Below are 21,143 nucleotides of genomic sequence, written 5' to 3'. Positions count from 1 at the left end.
CTATAACATGATCAGGTAGATTTTTGTTCCTTTAACCAAGCATGCCTCCTAATGACAGAACCCGTAACAGCAGCCCTGCAGGAGGCCTCCAGAGAATCAAAACCACATTGCAAAGTATGCTTTCTAACTTGTTCAGCTGCATGCAATAAATCCTGCATTTCTTTGTTTTCTGCACATTCAGAATTTATCAACATTTTCTGTTTAAGCAGTGACAATGTATTGCTGATATTTAAGCATATGAAACTGACAATTTAAAGCCCAAATAGCCAAGGTAGCAGAAGTGTAAATCTTTTTTTCCCCATCTGTCCAGAGCCCTAGAATCCCTGTCAGAGGGGTAGGGTTTTTTGCAGTAGAAGCCTTGACCCCTTTGGGACCCTGAGAGATAGTTTCTGGGTCAGCAGCAGGGTTTTTGAAAAGGAATTTATGAGAGTCAGGAACCCTGTAGTATCTATACAGCTTTACAGGAGCTGGAGGTCAGGAGTCCGGGGTCAGACTGGACTCTGAAAATACATCATCTACAATGTCTAACACAGGTGGAATAGCTACGGGCCTGTGCTGTGGAAGTAAAAGGAAGTCTCTGAGCCTTTTCTTAGATTCTGAGTAATCTTGGATCTCCCAGTGGAAATGCTCCCTCATGGTATGTAAACTTTCCCCAAAAGAGTAATCCTCAGGAGGAGAGGCTGAAGGGATAGATTCTTCAGCATCAGAATCCTCATAGGGAGCAAGAGAATATTCCTGATCAGAAGAGGAATCAGATAAAATGGAAACCTGATCTGAAGATTCATAATCTATCTCTTGCCTAGACCTCTTATCAGGAGGGGGATGGGAACCCCTGATCGAAGTAATCAAGTCCTCAGCTATCTTGAGCATCTGTTTTTTAGGCATGGAAGCCTGTCCCATGAGGCTGTTGTACTCGTTTCTTTGTCTTTAAAGGTGTTTTAGACTTTGCCTTTGAAGCTGAAGTAGTTTTAACATACAGTTGTGTAGGTCTGAAAACATTCTCAGAAGCCGATGCCTGCTCAGCGGCTTCGGACCCATCTGAGGGAATAGTTTCCAAAGGTCCAATACCTTGAGTTTCTGAAGGCCTGGTTGACTCCACGTGGGAGTAGGTATCAGCCTGCGGCTCTAAAGTAGCGGTCGTCAGGGGATGCGAAAGCGCCTCACTGAGAACCGGCGACTGGCTTAGAAGCCTCGTCGTCAGTTTTGGACCTTGGATGCCCTTTTCTTTTTCTTTGCGTTTTTTTGTAAATTCCGGTAGTCGGCTGGTCCGACAGCATTATATAATTAAATATTCTGCCAAAATAATGAAATGCAAAATCGTACCGACGCTTAATTGTGCATTGGTTAAATCTAGCACAAAACCGACAACTAGCAACGTCGTGGTCAGGGCCTAGGCAAGGAATGCAGTAACAATGAAAGTCCTGATGAGGTATTTACTTCCCACAAGAAATACAATTATTAACTGTTTCTGACATCGGTCTGGAGCAAGAAAAAAGTTTCCCCAACAGGGTACTTAGCTTTTAATGAAGACTTCGGATCTGAAATTCGAACTCAAAAATCTCAGGAGTCGGCCGACCGGCACTTGCGAACTGCTTTTGCTTTGGGCACCGTACGGCAAGAAAGACTAAAGAAAATGGCATTGGATGCATCTTTTATACCCCTGGCGCACTGACGTCAGGGAAGAGGCGACAGCAACCGACGCCGGACCTAGACTTTGGAATTGGACCGACTGAGGGTAGCCTGCCAGCAGGATAACCCAATAGTAATGACTGCAACAGTGAGACACGAAGAACACCCTTTGCAGTATTAACAGAGGTAAAGGATTTGGTTGTAGACACCACTTTACAAGAAGTGCAATTTCCACAAAAAGTACATCCTTTAGGTTCGTTCATCTTAGTTTGATTAATCCTAAACATGTTCCCATACTTTTAAAATTAAGGAAATTATTAAAGCATTGGCATATTTTAAAGTCTGATCCATTTTCCGAACAAATTTTGGGTGAACATTGTAATTTTGGACATACGAGAGGTAAAAATATTAACAAATCTTTATCAGGCTTTAAAAAAAAAAAAAAACATGTTTAGGATTAATCAAGTTAAGATGAATGAACCTAAAGGATGTACTTTTTCTGGAAATTGCACTTATTCCAAAGTATTGTTTAGAACCAAATCCTTTACCTCTATTAATACTGCAAAGGTTTTTGATATTCGATTTTTAATCGCCTGTAGTACTGAGTGGGTGATTTATATGGCAATATGCCAATGTGGCGCTTTTTATGTGGGTCAAATATCACGCCCTTTCAAACATAGAATCGCTTTACATACTAGTGATACTGATATCAACTGTAAGTGATCTAGAAGTGCACTTTATAAACAAGTTTTAAACATTTGGGGGCACATTATATTTTTGAAGGAACAGATATGGTGAAGGGTGAGGGCCTTTCTTTGACAACTAAACATAATATTTTAGACACTAAAGACAGAATGTGGATTATTAATTTGAGGGCTTTACACAAACCTGGTCTAAATGAGAACTGTTGATTTTGTTTAATTATTTTTCGTTTTAACTGTTTGTAGTTTACATTTTCAAACCAAGCACTGTATTTGTTGACTTGTATTAGAATTTTTTCTATTAGTTGGTATCTGGTTCTTAAAGGATTTTACCTTTAAAAACTCCTTGGTTCCGTAACTTCCTGTATGCCACTGACGATGCCAGTGGGCAAAACAGGTCTGCAGTCTGTGCCTTAGGCTGGTTGTTACTGCTTTGCTTCTGCCTTGCTTGGGATTTATATCATTGTGAAATTTAAGACTTATTTTGGTGATTTGTACACCTTTTAATATGTATCAGACTCACTCTTTACAATTTGGATATATTTTCTGCCTGGTTTCTTGACTAACGAAGTGCTGGATCTGAACTGCTTGAACACACACACACACACACACACACACACACACACATATATATATATATATATATATATATATATGGAATTCAGTGGGCAACAGCAGTGTACATAATGGAATTCAGTGGGCAACAGCAGTGTTTCCTACCTCTGTATCAAGACAATTGGAAAAATAGGCTTAGGTCATCATTTTGCTGCACAACATCAGCCAGTACTCAGTGATATGTTTGTTTCCCATCTGCAAAAATGGGAAATATGCACCATAACTTATAAATCCTGTCACAGGAAGTCACATCCTGTGCAAAATACACAATCTTTTTCTAGAAATATCATGGTTACGGTTCATGTTTACAACATTTAACTTCTACTCACCTATACTGGTTTAAGATCAGTGAATAATTAAAGTCAAGAGTTACAGGCTCTTTTACAAATGAATCTCAAATCACTAATCATTTTAAAGATGAAAAAGCAAACTAGGACAATTAAACTTACCGAAGGCTTTTCAAGATATGGAATGTTATCATTAACATCCAACAAACTTATTGTAAGAACTGCTACATCACGAAATGCAAACTGACCCCCATCAAGATCTTTTACTTCCACAGTCAAATTATATGTTGCTTGTGCCTACAGTAATAAAAGAAACAAATAATTACCATAGATCTAGATAAATTTACGGTTTAGAGAGGTGTCAGGGCATTCAGAGCTATGCAATTATTTCACAATTTACTGCACTGAAGACAAGGGCATTTTTGCCAATAGGCTCTCTACACTATCACATTGGTTTAGTGTGCAGAAGGCATTCCAGGGTTATTCATGTCAAATGCAGACAAAATCTAGCATCAGTTCTAGTCTGTTTTTCAATGAGTGACGGCACTAACTAATAAAAGCAGCTGACAGAGTGAAAAAGTATTTTCCATATCTCCTATGTCAAAGAGAAAAAAACAATTTGGTGAAATGAGTAACATTTCTATAAAAAAGAATATACGTATAATAAACTGTATTATAAGGCATCACATATTTCGTCAAGCACTTTATCATTTTCAGGACAAGTCATTTTAATTGTATACTTCCAGTGTGTGTGCATGTGTGTCTATACCTCCATTTTGACATGTTTTGCTCTCATTTAGCTGAAGGGCATTTTTAGCTTAGGCAAGGAAATTTCTTTTATAGTTTTGACATGAGTTTAGCAAGGGAAAAGTATTTTGCACCATATACTGATTTCCTGCTTTGGCAGCAAAGAATGATGGAGGTTTACAAAAAGGCTGAAAAGTGAATGGGGCAGGGGCTCTGGAAATATGCTACTGATTTAGATTTAAAAAAGACAAGCTTTTGAGGTTGCCTTTTCATTTTCAGACCAAGGCTGGAAATATACCTGCCACAGAAATGAGTCAAGACACAGCTACAGATAAACCAGCTGTAGTACATGCCAAAGTGTTCCGAAGGCCATACAAAAGGTCACTAAAACTGTTTATTTTCAGTAAATATTTTTTTCTAATGGGACACAGCAGCCAAAAAAGGAATTTGAGTGGAGCATGTTGCTGTTTTTTCACTGCTTGTAAACAAGGTACAGTGCATCTCCATAAGGGGGAGCCAAATCTTTCTTGGGGCCCAATCCCATCTGTCTGCCTGGGCAGAAATAATATTTATCATTTGCCAAAGCACACCCCATTAAATAACAGACTATACACAGAAATGAATAAGTGATGTTAAGACACAAAATGCAGAACCGTTTCATTTTCTGCACAGCTTCTAACAGGCGTTAAAATGTTGTTGAGCCCTTGGTGAACTCTCACAGACACAGCATGTGCACAGACCACATGTGGTGGAAATGCCGACACTGCATCTCTACATTCTAATTCTGCAAGTCCTGACCCTTCAAAACATAAACAAGAGAAACTTCATTGGAACATATAGTTGTTCCTTGAAACATTTTGAGAGTATTTCAAGCTTAACATTTAATCATCATAAAACAAATACATTACTAATTAAGAAGTTAAATAACTCATTTAATATATAGTAATTTTATTTGGGAAATAAACAGATTAAATACATTACCATTATAACATCAAATTGTAAAGATCAGGTATCAGATAATTTTAAACATACAATAAATAAAATTACACTATTAACTAATTGGAATACAAATTTTCTTTACTACAGAAGATGATCTAACTTTAATTAAAATGGTTATTCTCCCAAAGATTACTTTCGCGGTGGTGCAGCGGTAGCGTTGCTGCCTCACAGCAAGAGGTTCTCCCATTCGATTCTCGGCTTGGGTTGGGAGTGCCTTCTGTGCAGAATCTGCATGTCCTCCCCGTGGTCGAGTAGGCGTTCGAAAGACATGCGTTGAATGGGCGTTCCTTCGTTGAAGGTTGGGCGTCAGGCTGGCAACTCGACACCATAAAAAAAAAAAACAACTGCCAATCATTAGCAGACCGGAGTTCCACTGTGGTGACCCCTAACTGGGAAAAGCCGAAAGACAAACAACAACAACATTCTCCCAAAGATTTTGTTTTTTGTTCGGTCGTTAATCTTGGCTCCATCCAAAATACTTCTGAATATGATAAATAGTATTCTTCTCAAATTTCTTTGGTAAATGAATAAACCAAGGATCTCCTTTAATTGGTACAGAAATAGTTGGAATGATGGGGATATAGGTTTTCCTGATATCGAACTGTAGGGTCTGTAGTGGATGATCGAACTTTCAAACGTTTGATTGTCATATGGTCGACACTATATGATCGAATTTTTAAAAGTTTGAACGTTTTAATACAGATCTCTGTACAGCACGGAATGGGAAGATTTCCCTTTTCTGCACTGTAGTGCAATGTCAGAGTTGGTATATTTAAAGAGCAGGGGTTGTGGAGGGTGCAGCGAGCCTTGCCCCCCCTGCTTAAAATGTTCAGGTAGGTTATGTGTGTAGTTTATTTTTCTTTATTAGATTTTCGAACTTTCAAAAGTTCAATCATATGGTGTCGATCATATGACATTCGAACTTTTGAAAGTTCGATTATCTAATACAGACCCGAATTGTACACTACTTCAGCTGTCGTTAAAGTTACAGCATTATGGCTTACTACATCATATGAGCCTAAGTGGAAGTCAAAGCATAAAAGAATTTTACTTAACAATAAATATATTACCAATGAGTGATACACAAATTGTACCCAATAGTTTTTACTGGTAATGAAAAGATCTAAATGGAAATAATAGTTCATATTCCCTCCCGTATATTAGTTACATCTTTTCTTCTTTTACGAAGTTTATTTTTTCTTACTATTAAAATCTTTGTTTTCACTATTTCCCATAGCACATACAAATGACTGTTTAGAAACTTACAATTTTAATAAAATGTTAGACATGAGGAAAAATTCTAACAATTTATTGGCATCGATTCCTAAATGGAAATAAACGTTATATTGAGCAAGAATGGTCTAAAGCAGACTTGCTTAATTTTGCAAATTTGTAGAGAGTATGTACATACAAAGGTTAATATATTATTTACAGCTGGAAACTTTTCCTAAAATGTTAGAATTTTTAATTAATGCTAATGATAATTTAATGAACTGTAAGTCTTATCTATCCAAGACACACATAATTTTTAGATCTTATCCTTTATCTCCTGATAATTTATTCTAGAATTATTCACAAAAAAATAATAATGAAATTTTCTCAGAGGATAATAAAAAGTTAGTGTCAAAATAAGCAGAAAAAACCCACATCTTCATTATATTGGAAAATCTTCAACTGGAAATATTTACATAGATCTTTTACCACACTGCATAAAATTACATTATTGTTAAAATTAAATGCTGGAGCTGTGAATTAGACATAGAAGCTGACTGGGTGCATATGGTATATGAGTGTAGAATAATGTCCCTGTTTTGGAAGGAAATTAATAATGTTACACAACCACTGTGGTTGGACAGATATAATGTATCCAAGTTATTAAATGTATTTAATGCTCCAGTTCCTGCAATTATACCAAAGATTTAAGTGTTTCTTCTTTGGCGGAGTCTAACAATAACTAGAAGAGTAATTTCTAAAAATTGGAAGAATAAAACTACTCTCTCATATGAGTTTATCTGATAAAGGTTGTGTGTAAAAATGAATAAATTTAAAGATGAGAACATCACATGTTACACATTCTTATAAATCCTGGTTTAAACTAAGTAACTTGCTTTAAAATTATTGATGGATGTAAAGTCTTGATGTAAACTATAATTTTATTTTATATATATATATATATATATATATATATATATATATATATATATATATATATCTATATATATATATATATATATATATATATATATATATAATCACATATTCGATCGCACTGTGCGAGATCAACATATGTGTGTTAATCAGGTAGCAGATCCATTAGTGTGAGTACTACATTGTCAAACCTTACAACAGCAAACAGCCGCTATAGCAAGGTTTGACAGTGTAATGCAGATCGCACTATAGTGGGGATTGGGAAATGTACCCTTTCCTCAATGTAGTGCGAGCTTGGAGTTTGTATACATAAGTAGGGAGGGGGGGTGGGGGGGTGCAGGGGGGCTTCCCCCCTGCAAAACATGTTAAAATATGTTTAGCGGCTATGAGCATTTCAGTGAAGTTGAAATGTTTGACATTCGACTTCACTGAAATGCTCGACATTTACTGTGGTTGGTGGTGTGATTTCCGAAAATTTTCTGCAGATATCTACACTTTCGGCCACAGTTGTGTTGAAAATGTGATAGTAAACCATATATATATAGGTCTACTATACATGATCAAAATTTCAAAAAGCTGACACTCATATGGCCGATATCATCTGTTTGCCTTTTGAAATTTCGAACATGTAAAACAAAAAAAAAAAAAAAATATCCTACCTACACGTTGCAAGCCCCCCTGCACCCCACACACCCCCTATTTAAATATTCCAATTCCAAGATCGCACTACAGTGCAAAAAATGGACATTTTCCCATCCCATGGTATAAGAAGCTGTCCATTCAGAATGTTCGAACTTCCAAAAGTCGATCATACAGTCTCGGCCATATGAAAGTCGGCCTTTTGGAAGTCTGATCATCTGTAGGGGACCCATATATATATATATCTGTATGTATGTGTGTGTGTGTGTGTATATATCTATAGAGAGAGACACACACACTATTCATGTTATGGACTTTTATACAGTTACTTGTATGCTTAGTTAAATTTTAAGTTGTTAAAATTTTAATAAAAAGTTAAAAAAAACAAAAAAAAACAAACAAGAATTCAAACTAGTGAATTCCAAACCATACTGTTTCATCTTTAAAGTGGTTTTAAATATTGTGCCCCCCCCACCCCACCCCATGTTACTTGAGTACATAAACTCTGGGACTGCTATACTTTATGAAAAGGGAGAATATTCCAGGACAGTATCAGACTTAATATACATTCATCCAGTTTTGTACTTTCAGTCTGCTATTCTGAGTATCACATCTTTGGTCCTTGAAATATCAGTGGGTACCCAACAAAACTAAAGAATGAAAAATGTACCACTGCACAAAAATCAAGCCATACAGAGAATATCAGTTACGGGATCTGAAAATGTTACAGTCCATAAACAGGAATTTCACTGAAACACGATCAGGTAAAATGCCAGGCTGAAGCAGAACTGATCATATTATGCCAATGTCTCTAAAGTAGTGAGTGGTGCTAGATATGAAAACTGAGGAAGAAGAAATGTGTAAAAATACCCAATCAGTCTTCGAGTATCTACTTCACAGACTAATAAAGAGCACTGAAAAATCAAGGTGATCCAATTGGTAGTGGAATTATAGTAGTCACAGAAGATTTAACAAAAGCAGAGAAGCGAAGATCATGACAAACTGCAAAAACACCTGTCTAGCTTAGCCAATATAAATTTTGAAATGCAAATGTACTTGAGAGAATATTAGATATACTTTGAAATGCATAAAACATAGAAACCTAAGCCAGCTGCAGGACTACCAGAGAACACAAAATAGAGTGAAAAAGTTGCCAGGGCATGAGTCAGAGCCCTCACAAAACTGATAATTTACCCAGTACAGTGCAAAGCTTGCAAAAAAACTGAAACTGCTAAAAGTTTAAAAAACTGAAACTGATAAAAGTTACTTAATGCGCAAGTGTTTAAGAATCAGTCTAAAGGTTAAAATCTGACAAAGGAAAGAAACAGTAAAAGAGTTGGGAGATGCCGCTAAGAATCTCCTCACTGAAACCAAGACAACAGATTCCTGCAGCATGTAGAGTGTTGGAGGCTTATAAATATACAACAAATACTCCTAGAAATTTTAAAATACTGTACTTAACTGTAAAGCCATGGTCTAGGTTCATATGGCATAGAACTCTGTGCATAATATAAATGTTTATCATGAACAGAACAAATGTGTGGCAAAATCTAAATCTTCCAGTATTAAACTGATGAACCAACCTGCACTTGACATCCCTATGATGAATACTCTGGTAGGGCCACATATCTCTTCATTATATGCCTCATGCAGAGCAGATTCTGCAGCGGAATGATTAGACAGGATTTGCAGGGCTTACACAAGCAGCCATAGCTATAAATAAAATGTACAAAACTACAAATGAAAACTGTTGAGGCAACACCATGATTAAAAGGAAATTTTAACTCATAAAAAATAATAAAACAGTATACCAAGTGAGCGCTTTTGCATTCTCTCTGAACGCTTCATCAGACTATTATTTTTATGAATTAAAGTTTCCTCTTAATCGTGGTGTTGCCTCAATAGTTTTCATTTGTGGACTTGTAGACTTTTCATCGAGGCACTTTATCCTTGGATTGTTCTTGGATATTTCAAAATATACAAAATTGCAGATATGTCCCTAGACAAGACTGCATTCTGAGCTTCGTGAGGCATGATGGCATATGTTTGTGCGCACCAGTCAAGACTTAGAAAGCTGTGTATAAAACTGTGATGCAAGTATGTCGGAAGGGTAGTGCGATCTATGACCAACACCACCAAACTAGTAGAGACAAACTTTGCAAACAAGATGATGCAAAGACACCAACAATGACAATAGAATGCACTGTTGAAGGAGATGTACAAGTACAGCACCATCCCTCTACACTGAATCAGCACGTAGGCCTTCATCTGAAGTCATAGCAGACCTCAAAATAGATGGCTAGAGAAAGTGGCGACTGGACAAAGATAACATATTTGGATATGGAGAAAAAGCTACAAGTAAGCATTTAAAACTGTATTGATGGAAGTGCAGGAAGGGTCCAAGGTACGCACTGAGACTAGTACAATGGGTATTCAGGAAATGCAAAAGGTACTTACTCAAACTGGTATAATGGATTTATAGAAAATGCAAAATGAAATCAGTTATGATGGTTTTGCAGGAAATGCAAATGGTAAGCATTGAAACTACTATGATACAGAGAAATTTGAACCAGACAAAACTGCTGACATTCTAAAATCAGCCGATGAGTTAACTACCAAAAATACTGGCACTGAACCAATGTGTGGTAAAGTATATCCAAAATGAGTATGTGCTAGAAGTGGAGAATGTCTCTTTCCATGATGCCAATCAAAATGAATTAACAACTTCATACAGAGTTAAGAAGTTAAAGAAGGGGACAAAAGTGCTTTTATATGGCATGTGTACATTGCCTAAGAGAGGCTCCTGCAGGCACTGTATCCAGGGCTTGTTTAGTGGTTATGGATTTTGAGAAACTTGAAACTCCATGGCTTCCTAAAGACATTTCTACACACTCCTTTAGAGGTAATGAATTTGCTTCAGAGTTTTGTCAAAAATGGTGGAAGTTACAGTGCAAAGATGTAACAAAGTTTTCTTAAGGGAACTGAACTATTTCATGAGGGCTAAACCTGGCTCCCTGACAGGCAAAATGTGACATAACACTCAAAGCTGATCAGCGTATTGTTGCTTTGTGGCATACAAGAATAAAGCCCTATGACTGAGATGAATCAGGAGAAAACAGTAGAAGTGAGTGGCAAACAGACAGCCTGTCCTGTGAAAGGGGTGTGGCTTGGTCTGCCTGGCAATAGTAAAATCCAGAAATAGCCAACATTGTGCTACAAGCAGCACATGAGCCAGCAATGTATACTCAGGCTCCTAAGCAACCTCATACTTACAGTATGGAACTGTGTGTGTGTACACTCACACTCACTCACTCTATTTCTCTCTCTCCAGGCTGAATAAGGAGAAAATCATCTATCAGGGGGCCAGGATCTGCCAAATTCGTAGATTCATAGAATATTACTAGGCTAACAAGCCTGGGGTCCTTTCTAAGCCTAGGCAAGTTTTCCAAAAAATAATTATGTCCTGTATACAAATAGGACATTGAGGGTCAAGCATTTATAAACTACCTCTGTCCATAAGGGAAAGGAGTGCCAGGCCCCGTGTAAATTTCCTATTCTCCATCCACTGGTCTTGGTTATGCTTAAACTGGGTAACAGAGAAACTCCACTTCACATGGATAGGAAGCCTGTTCCATATAAGGGGTAGTGTCTCTGGGACACACATCTGTCTCTCTTTCTCTCCAGCATGTTCTGTTTAAGTCAAAGACAATATTCAGGTCTCTAAACCTTTTATTACTGGGTACATTTTGACTTATGAATATGTAAAAGATTCATAAGTGAGGGGTATGCAGATGCCTTGCAAGCCAGGCATAGAGCACCCCGCAGCAATCTATAGGAGACAGAGTAGAGAAAGAGGATTAAGGTGCTCTGCATAAGGCAGGTTTGTTATGACAAATTACCCATACCCTCAAGTTACTAAACCAGAAGTACCATTACAACTCGGTCATATTCCATATTGGTGTAAATGACCTAAGATGTACCTTCCTGGACTATATGAATTGAGAAAAATGGAACTCTTGGACTATGTTTCACAGGCTGGTATGCATCTATCATTGCACAGCATTCTACCCTAACCAAGGATGATGCCACAATATGAACAAAAGAGGATTGCCTTCAATAACTGACTTAGCTATCAGTGTCATTCCAAGGGGTACAATATCGGTCAGCATGGGAGGATATGGTCAACAGACTATGTTGCTTTGCCAAGAATGGTCTGCACCTGTCCCCTTTAGGCTTTCAAATACTGACAAAAACATTGCCTAAAAAAGGCACTGTGGGGGAGACAATGTCAAACTGCCAAAACTTCTGATGTAGCAAAACCAACCCAGGGGAAATCAAAAGGTGTTACTGTTGAATTCCAGGAGCTTAAAGAAGAAACTCCACTCTCTCCAGGCGCTCCTCACCCTGGAGGATGTTGACATCTGTGCAACTACTAAGACACTGTTTTCAATCTGTGGACAGCAACCTGGCAGTGCAGGGTTACAATGCCTTCCACACATTCAGGCCAGCTACTACACATGCAAGAAAGTACAGTTTTGTACCTACCATAAATGAAGATGTTCAAGTGTTCACACTGCTGCAGTCATTACACTTGGGTTAGCCTGCGGTTCCCCAGTCGGCCTGAGTTCCAAAGACTTGGTCCGGCGTCTGTTGCTGTCACATCCTCCCTAACGTCAGTGCGATGGGGGTATATAAGATGCAGCCGACATCATTTTCTTCAGTTTTTCTTGCCCCAGATGTCAGGTGCCCCCAAATAGTTAGGCAATTCAAATTGCTAATAAAACATAAGTAAGACAAGCAAACAACAACTTACAGTTACCAGCAAATACTCCCCATAGGCAGTAAAGGGTAGATGACCTAGGTATGCACCAGCGGTATAGAGGGGAAGGAGGGAGGGTAACCTGGACTGCAGCAGTGTGAACACTCGAACATCTACATTTATGGTAGGTACAAAACTGTACTATGTTCATCGTGTTACACTGCTGCAGTCATTACACTTGGGTAGAATCCCAAAGCTGAGGTAGGGTGACTAGTGCTATAATGCATTTGGGGTGGCTATAAGGCCCTGCAGCACTGCAGAGGCGAAGCAAGCTCTGGATCTGGAGTATAGAGGCAGGTGGTAATGCTTGGTGAAAGTATGCACAGAGCTCCATGTTGCTGCTTCCAAAATATCCTTGGTAGGTACTCCTCTGAGGTAGGCTGTTGAAGTGGCTGCTGCCCTGGTGGAGTGAGATCTAATGCTGGTAGGCACAGATTTTCCATGGTGTGTATAGCAGAAACATATGCAATGTCCTATCCATTTGGAAATAGTCTGTTTTGAAATGGCTTTTCCCTGTGCTCCTGCAGCATATGCTACTAATAATTGCTCAGATTTTCTGAGAGCTTTGGTTTTGTCCAAGTAGAAGCGTAACTGCCTGTGAATGTCCAAAGAATGCAGTAGACTTCTCCCTTTTATTCTGTGGTTTTGGATAAAAAGTTGACAAGTGAATAGTTTGGTTCAGAGACACACTTGAAACCACCTTAGGCATAAAAGTAGGGTTAGTTCTTAAAGACACTCTGTCCTGGTGGAAAATAAGGAATGGCTCCACTGCCATTATTGCCTGTAATTCTGAAACTCTTCATGCTGATGTTAGTTCCAGGAGCAGAGCAGTTTTCCAAGAGATATATTTTAATTCTGCTGTGCTAGCTGGCTCAAAAGGAGGTAATTTTTTCAAAACAAAGTTGAGGTCCCATGTTGGCGTTGGTGCTCTATGGGGTGGTCTTATGTTTTATTTCCCTTTGAGGTGCTGTTTTAGCAAGGGATGAGAGAAAATTGGTGGATCCATGTTGTAGTGGGCAGAGATGGCAGAGGCGTGTATCTTTACGGATGAAAAGGAAAGGCCTTTGTCCAGCATCTCAGCCAAATATTGTAATATCTGAGGAATGTTTGGCACAAGAGGATCAAGGCTGTGAGCCTGGTTCTAGGCACAGAATCTCTTCTATTTATCCGAATAGGCTTTCCTGGTACTGGGCCTTCTGGCCTCCAAGATGACATCCATAACTGCTTTGGAGAGAGGCAGTGCTTGTTTGGCTAAGGTATCTTCCATGCAGCTAGGTTTAAGGTCTTTAGCTGGCTGTGGAGTATCTGATTGTTGTTCTGAGACAGCAGATGTGGTATTTGAGGTAAAATCCAGGGTGGTCCTTGTGCTAAGTTTTTTAAGATTGGGTACCAGTGCTGGCGTGGCCAATCTGGTGCAATCAGGATCATATTTGGCTTCTCTTGCCTGGCTTTTATGAGAACTTTTGGAAGAAGAGGCAAAGGTGGGAAAGCGTATACTTGTAGGTTTTTCCAGCTGAATAAGAGGGCATCCACCTTCCATGCTTGTGGATGGTAACTCCTTGTGCAAAATTTCTGTAGCTGGCACTTCCTTGCAGATGCAAACAGATCTATGTCCGGGCTCCACCATTTTTGTGTTATCATTCTCAATATTTGTGGATTCAATTCCCATTTGTGGGGATCCATGATATTTCTGCTTAAGTCGTCTGCCAGTGTATTTTTCTCTCCTGGCAGGAAATGTGCTTGTAGATGAACTTGAAAGTTTATGGCTGTGTTCCACAAGGTCATGGCTTGTCTGCAGAGGGGGTAGGAATGGGTTCCCCCTTGCTTGTTTATGTACCACATAACTGTGGTGTTGTCTGTCTTTAATAGTAGTTGTCCTGGATGTAGCAGGTCCTTGAAAGCTATAAGGGCATTTTGTACAACTAGCATCTCTTTTTGGTTGATGTGAAGATGCCTTTGTTCTATGGGCCACTTGCCCTGAATACATTTTCTTGCCATGTGTGCTCCCCAGGTGTAATCCGATGCATCTGTTGTCAGTGTTTGCCTGGCTGTGGGTTGAGTAAAAGGCTGACCCTTATTGAGGTGACAAGCCTGAGCCCACCATCGAAACTCCTTCTGAAGGCAAGGTATTAGTGGTATAACTGTTTCCAAACTTTGACAGTGTTGAGACCATACACTCTTTAGGTACTATTGTAGTTTCCTCATATGCAGTCTGGCATATGGAATTAGTAGTATGCAAGATGCCATGTAGCCCAAGGCCTGCAGAATTTTTCTTGCAGGGAGTTGGGTCTTTGTTGCCATCAATTGAAAGTACTGAGTCAGTTGTCCTTGCTTGTCTGGTGTGAGATAAGCCATCTGGGCCGTTGTGTTCAAGCTGGCACCCAGGAATATTATCTCTTGTGAGGACACTAGTTTTGATTTCTTGCTGGCACCCAGGAATATTATCTCTTGTGAGGACACTAGTTTTGATTTCTTTTCGTTTACTGTGTACCCCAGGCAACTTAATAACTTTTTTACAAATGCCAGATGCTTTAGGAGAATGTCTTTGCTCTCTGCTTGAATCAGGCAATAGTCCAGGTACGGGTAAATTTGAATTCCTTTCTGTCTGCAAAATGCAATTACTGGTGCCAGGCACTTTGTGAAGACCCTGGGCGCAGTAGACAAGACAAAGGGCAGTGCAGAGAATTGATAGTGCATTGGACCAGCTATGAATCTGAGGTATCTTCTGCAGTTTTGTCTGATAGGGACATGCAGGTATGCCTCCTTGAAGTCCAAGGTCACAAGCCAAGCTTGCTTGTCCAGCATGGGAAGAAGCTGCTGTAATGTCAACATTTTGAATTTCGGAACATACAGGAAAGTGTTTAGAGAAGAAAGATCCAAAATGGGCCTCCAGGCTTTGTCTTTTCTGGGTACCAGAAAGAGTCTTGAGTAAAATCCTTGTCCTTGTTCCTGTGGAGGTACCTTTTGAATAGCTCCCATGTTCATGAGTGCTGTCAATTGTTTTTGAGCCTCTGCCCACTGATTTGGTGGCATATTTGGCATTCCTTTTAAAATTGGCAGAGTGTGAAATTGGAACCTGTAACCTTGAGATACGATACTGAGAACCCATTTGTCTTTGGTGATCATATGCCAATTGTGATAGAAAAGAGCCAGTTTTCCTCCCAAGGGGGCTGCCAAGAGAGAGATGTTTAGCAGCTGCAGTGGGAAGTCACTGGGAATGTTTTTTTGTAAGGTTGTTGTCCGTCTCCCCCTTCTTTCTGGCCTGATGCACCCCATTGTCGAGGTCTGCAAGGACCTTGTGGCTGTCCTCTACCTCTTGGATGTCTGTATCTGCCCCTTTGAGGTCTGTTCGTAACTGGAAAGGACCAATTCTTAGTTGGCCAGTTTCTGCTAAATCGAGGAGGCTGTACCTGTAAGAAATCCTTCACTGTTTGCATAGATTTTGCCTTATTCTCCATTTTCTTTAATACCTCTCCTGCCTTAACTCCAAATAAGACATCATGCTGCAAAGGTGCATCCAGTAGTTTAGCTTTAACATGATCTGGTAACGTATGTTCTTTTAACCATGCATGTCTTCTAATGACAGAGCCTGTAACTGCTGCTCTACAGGAGGCCTCTAAAGAATCAAAACCACATTGCAAAGTATGTTTTTCCACTTGTTCAGCTGCATGCACTAACTCCTGCATTTCCTTAAAATTAGGAAGTTCTGTATCTGAAAGCATTTTTTGTTTCAACTGAGACATCAAAAATTGCTGATATTTTAGCATGTGAAATTGGCAATTTAAAGCTCTCATTGCTAAAGTTGCAGACGTATATACTTTCTTTCCCCATCTGTCTAATGCTCTGGGGTCTCTGTCAGAGGGAACTGGGTTCTTGGCTGATGAGGCCTTAACTCCTTTGGGTCCCTGAGAAATAGTTTCAGGGTCAGCGACAGGGCTTTTATACAGAAATTTATGTGAGTCAGGGACTCTAGTATCTGTCAGGTTTAACAGGTGCTGGAGGTAAGGAATCAGGATTTAAGCTGGATTCAGTATACACATCATCCACAATATCTAACACTGGCGGAATAGCAAGGGGTCTGTGTTGAGGTAATAAAAGGAGGTCTCTGAGCCTTTTCTTGGATTCTGAGTAATCCTGGCCTTCCCAGTGGAAATGCTCCCTCATGGTATGTAGGGTTTCTCCAAAGGAGTAGTCCTCAGGCGGTGAGGCTGATGGAATTGATTCCTCAGCATCAAAATCCTCATAAGGGGGTAAAGAGTATCCTAGGTCTGAGGATGAATCAGAAGGGATAGACACCTGGTCGAATGAGTCATAGTCTGCATCCTGTCTAGGCCTTTTATCAGGAGGGGGATGGGACCCCCTGATCAGAGTAATTAGGTCTTCGGCCATTTTGAGCATTTGTTTCTTAGGCATGGAGGCCTGTCCTGGAGACTGCTGTATTTGTTTCTTTGACTTTAAAGGAGGCTGAGGGTTTAATGCTTAACTGAGTAGGTCTGAAGACACCCTCTGTGGCTGTGGGTTGCTCAGCTACTCCGGATCCCTCTGAAAGGTTAGTCTCAGTAGGCTGAAGAGCTTGTGCGTCCGAAGGCCCAGGCATCTCCACGTGGGCGTCAGAGGCGGCTTGTGGTTCTACAGAAGCGGTCATTTGGGGCTGCGAAGGCACCTCGCTGAAAACCGGAGAACCGGTGACTGGCCTAGAAGAGGCTTCGTTGTCAGTTCTGGGCCTCGGATGCCTATCCTTGTCTTTGCTCTTTTTGTGTATTCCGGTCGTCAGAAGCTCGGACGGCATGGTAAAATTGAATTTTCTACCAAAATAATGTCGAGCAAAATCAAACAGATGTTTAATACTGCGCTTGTTAAACCTAGCGCAAAAATGACAACCAGTAACATCATGGTCAGGGCCTAGGCATGGGATACAATAGGAATGGAAATCCTTATGAGGTATTTGCTTCTCACAAGAAATATAGTTATTAACTTTTACTGACATCGGTCTGAGGCATGAAAAAGTTTCCCCAATGGGGTACTTAGCTTTGTAGAAGACTTCGGTTCTGAATTCGGAATGAAAATCTCAGGAGACGGCCGACCGGCACTTGCGACCTGCTTTTGCTTTGGGCACCACGCGGCAAGAAAGACTGGAGAAAATGGCGTCAGCTGCATCTTATATACCCCTGTCGCACTGACGTCAGGGAGGATGTAACAGCATCCGACACCGGACCAAGACTTTGGAACTCTGGCTGACTGCGGGACCGCCTGACGGCAGGATAACCCATGTGTAATGACTGCAGCAGTGGAACACGATGAACATGCAATATTTCAAAGAGAGTCTCCTTTTTGGGAAAGCTAGATGCTATGAAGATTCTTCGATGAGGTTTTACTCTCATTTCATAATCTCAGTACCCTAACAAGGTGTAAATAACTTTTGCAATACAAAAAATATACAATGCTGAATACACAATGGGTATGAAAGTAATATGAAACATATGATTATATAAACGTTTATTGTGCTTGCACCATGAGAAAGACGCCAGTAATACAACAAAACCACACAATAAGTCAATAAACTAGCAAACACCCCCCCCCTTGCAGTAAAAGCACCACTATTCATGGGACTACCCCCAACATTTCCCCTTACAGCTAGCATAAGAGATCTGATAATAAATACTACCATCAATGGAAAAAGACCACAATATATCACCCAACAAAAATGACAACTTCAGCTAAAATACTTAGAATGGAAACATCATGATTGGCAAAAGACGTGAACCAAGGGTGATGTTTGTGTACTTGGCCACACTGGACATCATGCAAATATGACTCAAAGCAAGACTTAAGGAAAATGGAGCAAAAGGCTGAAAATTAAGCATTGGTATTAGAGCTAGTGTTCAAGTTCTAATTAAATCATCAGTACACCATGCTTCATGTATACCCAAAAGTAATGTAATGTCAGTGAGTGCAGAAAGATGGAATACGGGTCATGTTAAATCACAGCTGTATTAAGCCTATAATGTTGCTGAATTGACAAGTCATCAGATTTACTTTTGCTACCACATAATTAAAACAACAGATGTCCACAGTAAAATATGACACTTAATTCATTAGTATTCAGTACATATTGTTTCTTTTAAGAGAACAGCAAATCCATCTCCTTTATGAGACCTGAAAATTTTCAGTGATATGTAGTATAAAGGTTATTTCTAGATTTATGTTCATATAGTTATATTTATATTATATGTAGACACTAATAAACAGCACTCAGTAACATACAAATAAAAATAGCTACTAAACAGTAAAATTATTAAAGTTTATTCTCCTGACAACCTACGTTTAATGCATGTCACATCTAGCTGTATGAGGTTTACATTGCACCTCAAGTTCACCCATGGCCAACATCATGCCTCTCAAACATACCAAATTCCTTGGTATTTACCGGTTTTGAGGGCAAAATAATGGGGTGCAATGAATTCCCGCATGGCCCCTTTAATTCCAGATTTTTTTTTTTTTTTGGATTACAATTTCAAATTTATATCTGACATCACCACGCATCACCAGCCTACAGGGCATGCATGATGACATCAGCTACTGTAGTTGCCCATTCTCTGTCAGAGATTTAGTTTGAACTGTTTTAGAGGAATGTGGTTTGTGCACAGTTTGCACTTTAGTTTGCAGAGTTCAGCAGTCCCGCCCACATGGGCTCAGCCTCCAGGAGGTAAGAATAGAAGCGTCTATATTATCTTATCGAAGTTTCAGAATATCGAATCTGATATGGTTGACACCATATCATCGAATTCTGAAACATCGAAAGATAAAAAAAAAAAATGCCTAAAAATAAAAAAAAAATTAAATTTACCTTTGCAAGTAGGGGGGCAAGCCCCCCTGCGCCCCCCACACCCTCCCTACTTAAATATACCAACTCCGAGACCGCACTACATTGAACTAAATGGAAATATGGTATATATAGGTGGTTTATGTCAGCAAATGTTAAACACCTGATGAAGCTGGATGTGAAAGCGCTAGTGTAATTAAAGCTGAGCTCAAAGACTATCTTATCTGCTTTTTATTTCTTGGAACTGCATACCTTTTGGAATTAGTGACTGTTTATACTGGAGCCATACCTTTGCTGCTTGGATTTTCATTTGGATTGCATTTTTTCAGCAGAGGTAAAAGCTGTTTGGTTTGGTGATTTTGTTGTTTTTTACAGTCTGTTAACATTCCTGTTCCCCATTTATTTCAATGGTTGTAGTTTTGGACTTGTTTAAGATATAGGTCTACAAGTATACAGCTGTAGAAGAGCTTGGTTCTGTGAATGGGTAGAGTGTGTTGTTATAACAGGTTACCTTAGTCTCACTTTCAGTCTGTTTCAGTATAGCCAAAGAAGAGAGATTTCTGAGGATTTTTTTTTATTTTTATATTTGTTGGTGTTTTTGTAGTACTATATTTACCTGTGTTTTGTAATAACAGCATATTTTAAATTGGTATGTGTTTTCTACTCTTTTTCCTTTGTGTTGTGTGTGTAAAATGCCCCATTTCGGGATGACTGGCGTTAAGGGCGAGTCAAACGCTGTACCTTGGATACAAGAAGCAAGAGCATAAATTCTCTACCTATACCACCACCTCTTGTGATTCAAGGAGTTAAGTTTGGCTCATACGTTTGGTCTGTTCCTCTTAAAATTTGTGGTTTTCTGGCAAATGAGTGAGAACTTTTAGTTATGTACTCACCATAACTTTAGATGTTTGGGATCCATCTCGCCTACATTCTGTACTGATGGGCTCGGAGCCGATCCCTCGGCTCCGACTCGGCACGCTTATGCTATAGAGCGAGGCCTCTTATTGGCTGAGCTATCTTTATCCCAGGATGCACCACCACTAATCCCCCAGATCTTGTTTGTCCGCATTCATGCACACATGCACAACTTGATTATATAACATTGTTAGATGTTTCAAGATGAAACAACAGGATTCGGACCGTCTGATATCCTCTGATCTCCAAGGAAGGGGGAAGGAGGGTGGGTTATTAGGAATGTAGGCGAGATGGATCCCAAACATCTAAAGTTATGGTGAGTACATAACTAAAAGATGTTATGTGATCCTATCTCGCCTACATTCTGTACTGATGGGACAGCGTCCCTAGCACCTAAATCCCGGGTGGCTCATTGGAAAACACTCCTGAGCACTGTGGAACCAAATGAAGCTCGTCCTCTAGATGCCACATCTAATTTGTAGTGTGAAATAAAGGTGTGCGGGGAAGACCATGTAGCAGCAGCACAAATGTCACTAATAGCAAGCTTAGAATGAAATGCTATCGAAGTTGCCATAGCCCTTGTAGAATGAGCTTTGACAGAGGCGGTAAGCTCTTTGTTAGAATAAAAATAAGCTTGAGTAATACAGTCCCTGATCCATTTGGCAATAGTGACCTTTGTGACAGCTTTGCCCAATTTATTGTCTGCAAAGGATACAAACTGATCTGTTTTCCTTGTTTGTTTGGTCCTGTCTAAATAAAAACGTAACTGTCTGTGGACATCTAGTGTGTGGAATATGAACTCCGCTTTGTTAGAGTATTTT

General features: G+C 39.5%; 1 protein-coding gene across 1 annotated transcript in view; it reads right to left on the bottom strand.

Annotated features, from left to right (window-relative positions):
• LOC122796737 (desmoglein-2-like) overlaps positions 1-21,143 on the bottom strand; it is a 1,662,953-nt gene that overhangs the window by 481,541 nt on the left and 1,160,269 nt on the right. Inside the window, exon 6 of the mRNA XM_044065446.1 lies at positions 3,395-3,529. Coding sequence (XP_043921381.1) covers positions 3,395-3,529 — 135 coding nt within the window. The remainder of the gene's footprint in view (positions 1-3,394; positions 3,530-21,143) is intronic.

Source organism: Protopterus annectens, chromosome 3.part0 (genome assembly GCF_019279795.1).
Source record: "Protopterus annectens isolate FY-2018-M chromosome 3.part0, PAN1.0, whole genome shotgun sequence".
Classification (NCBI taxonomy): domain Eukaryota; kingdom Metazoa; phylum Chordata; order Ceratodontiformes; family Protopteridae; genus Protopterus; species Protopterus annectens.
Note: the sequence above shows the minus strand (reverse complement) of the source record. Positions and strands in the feature narration are given on the sequence as shown.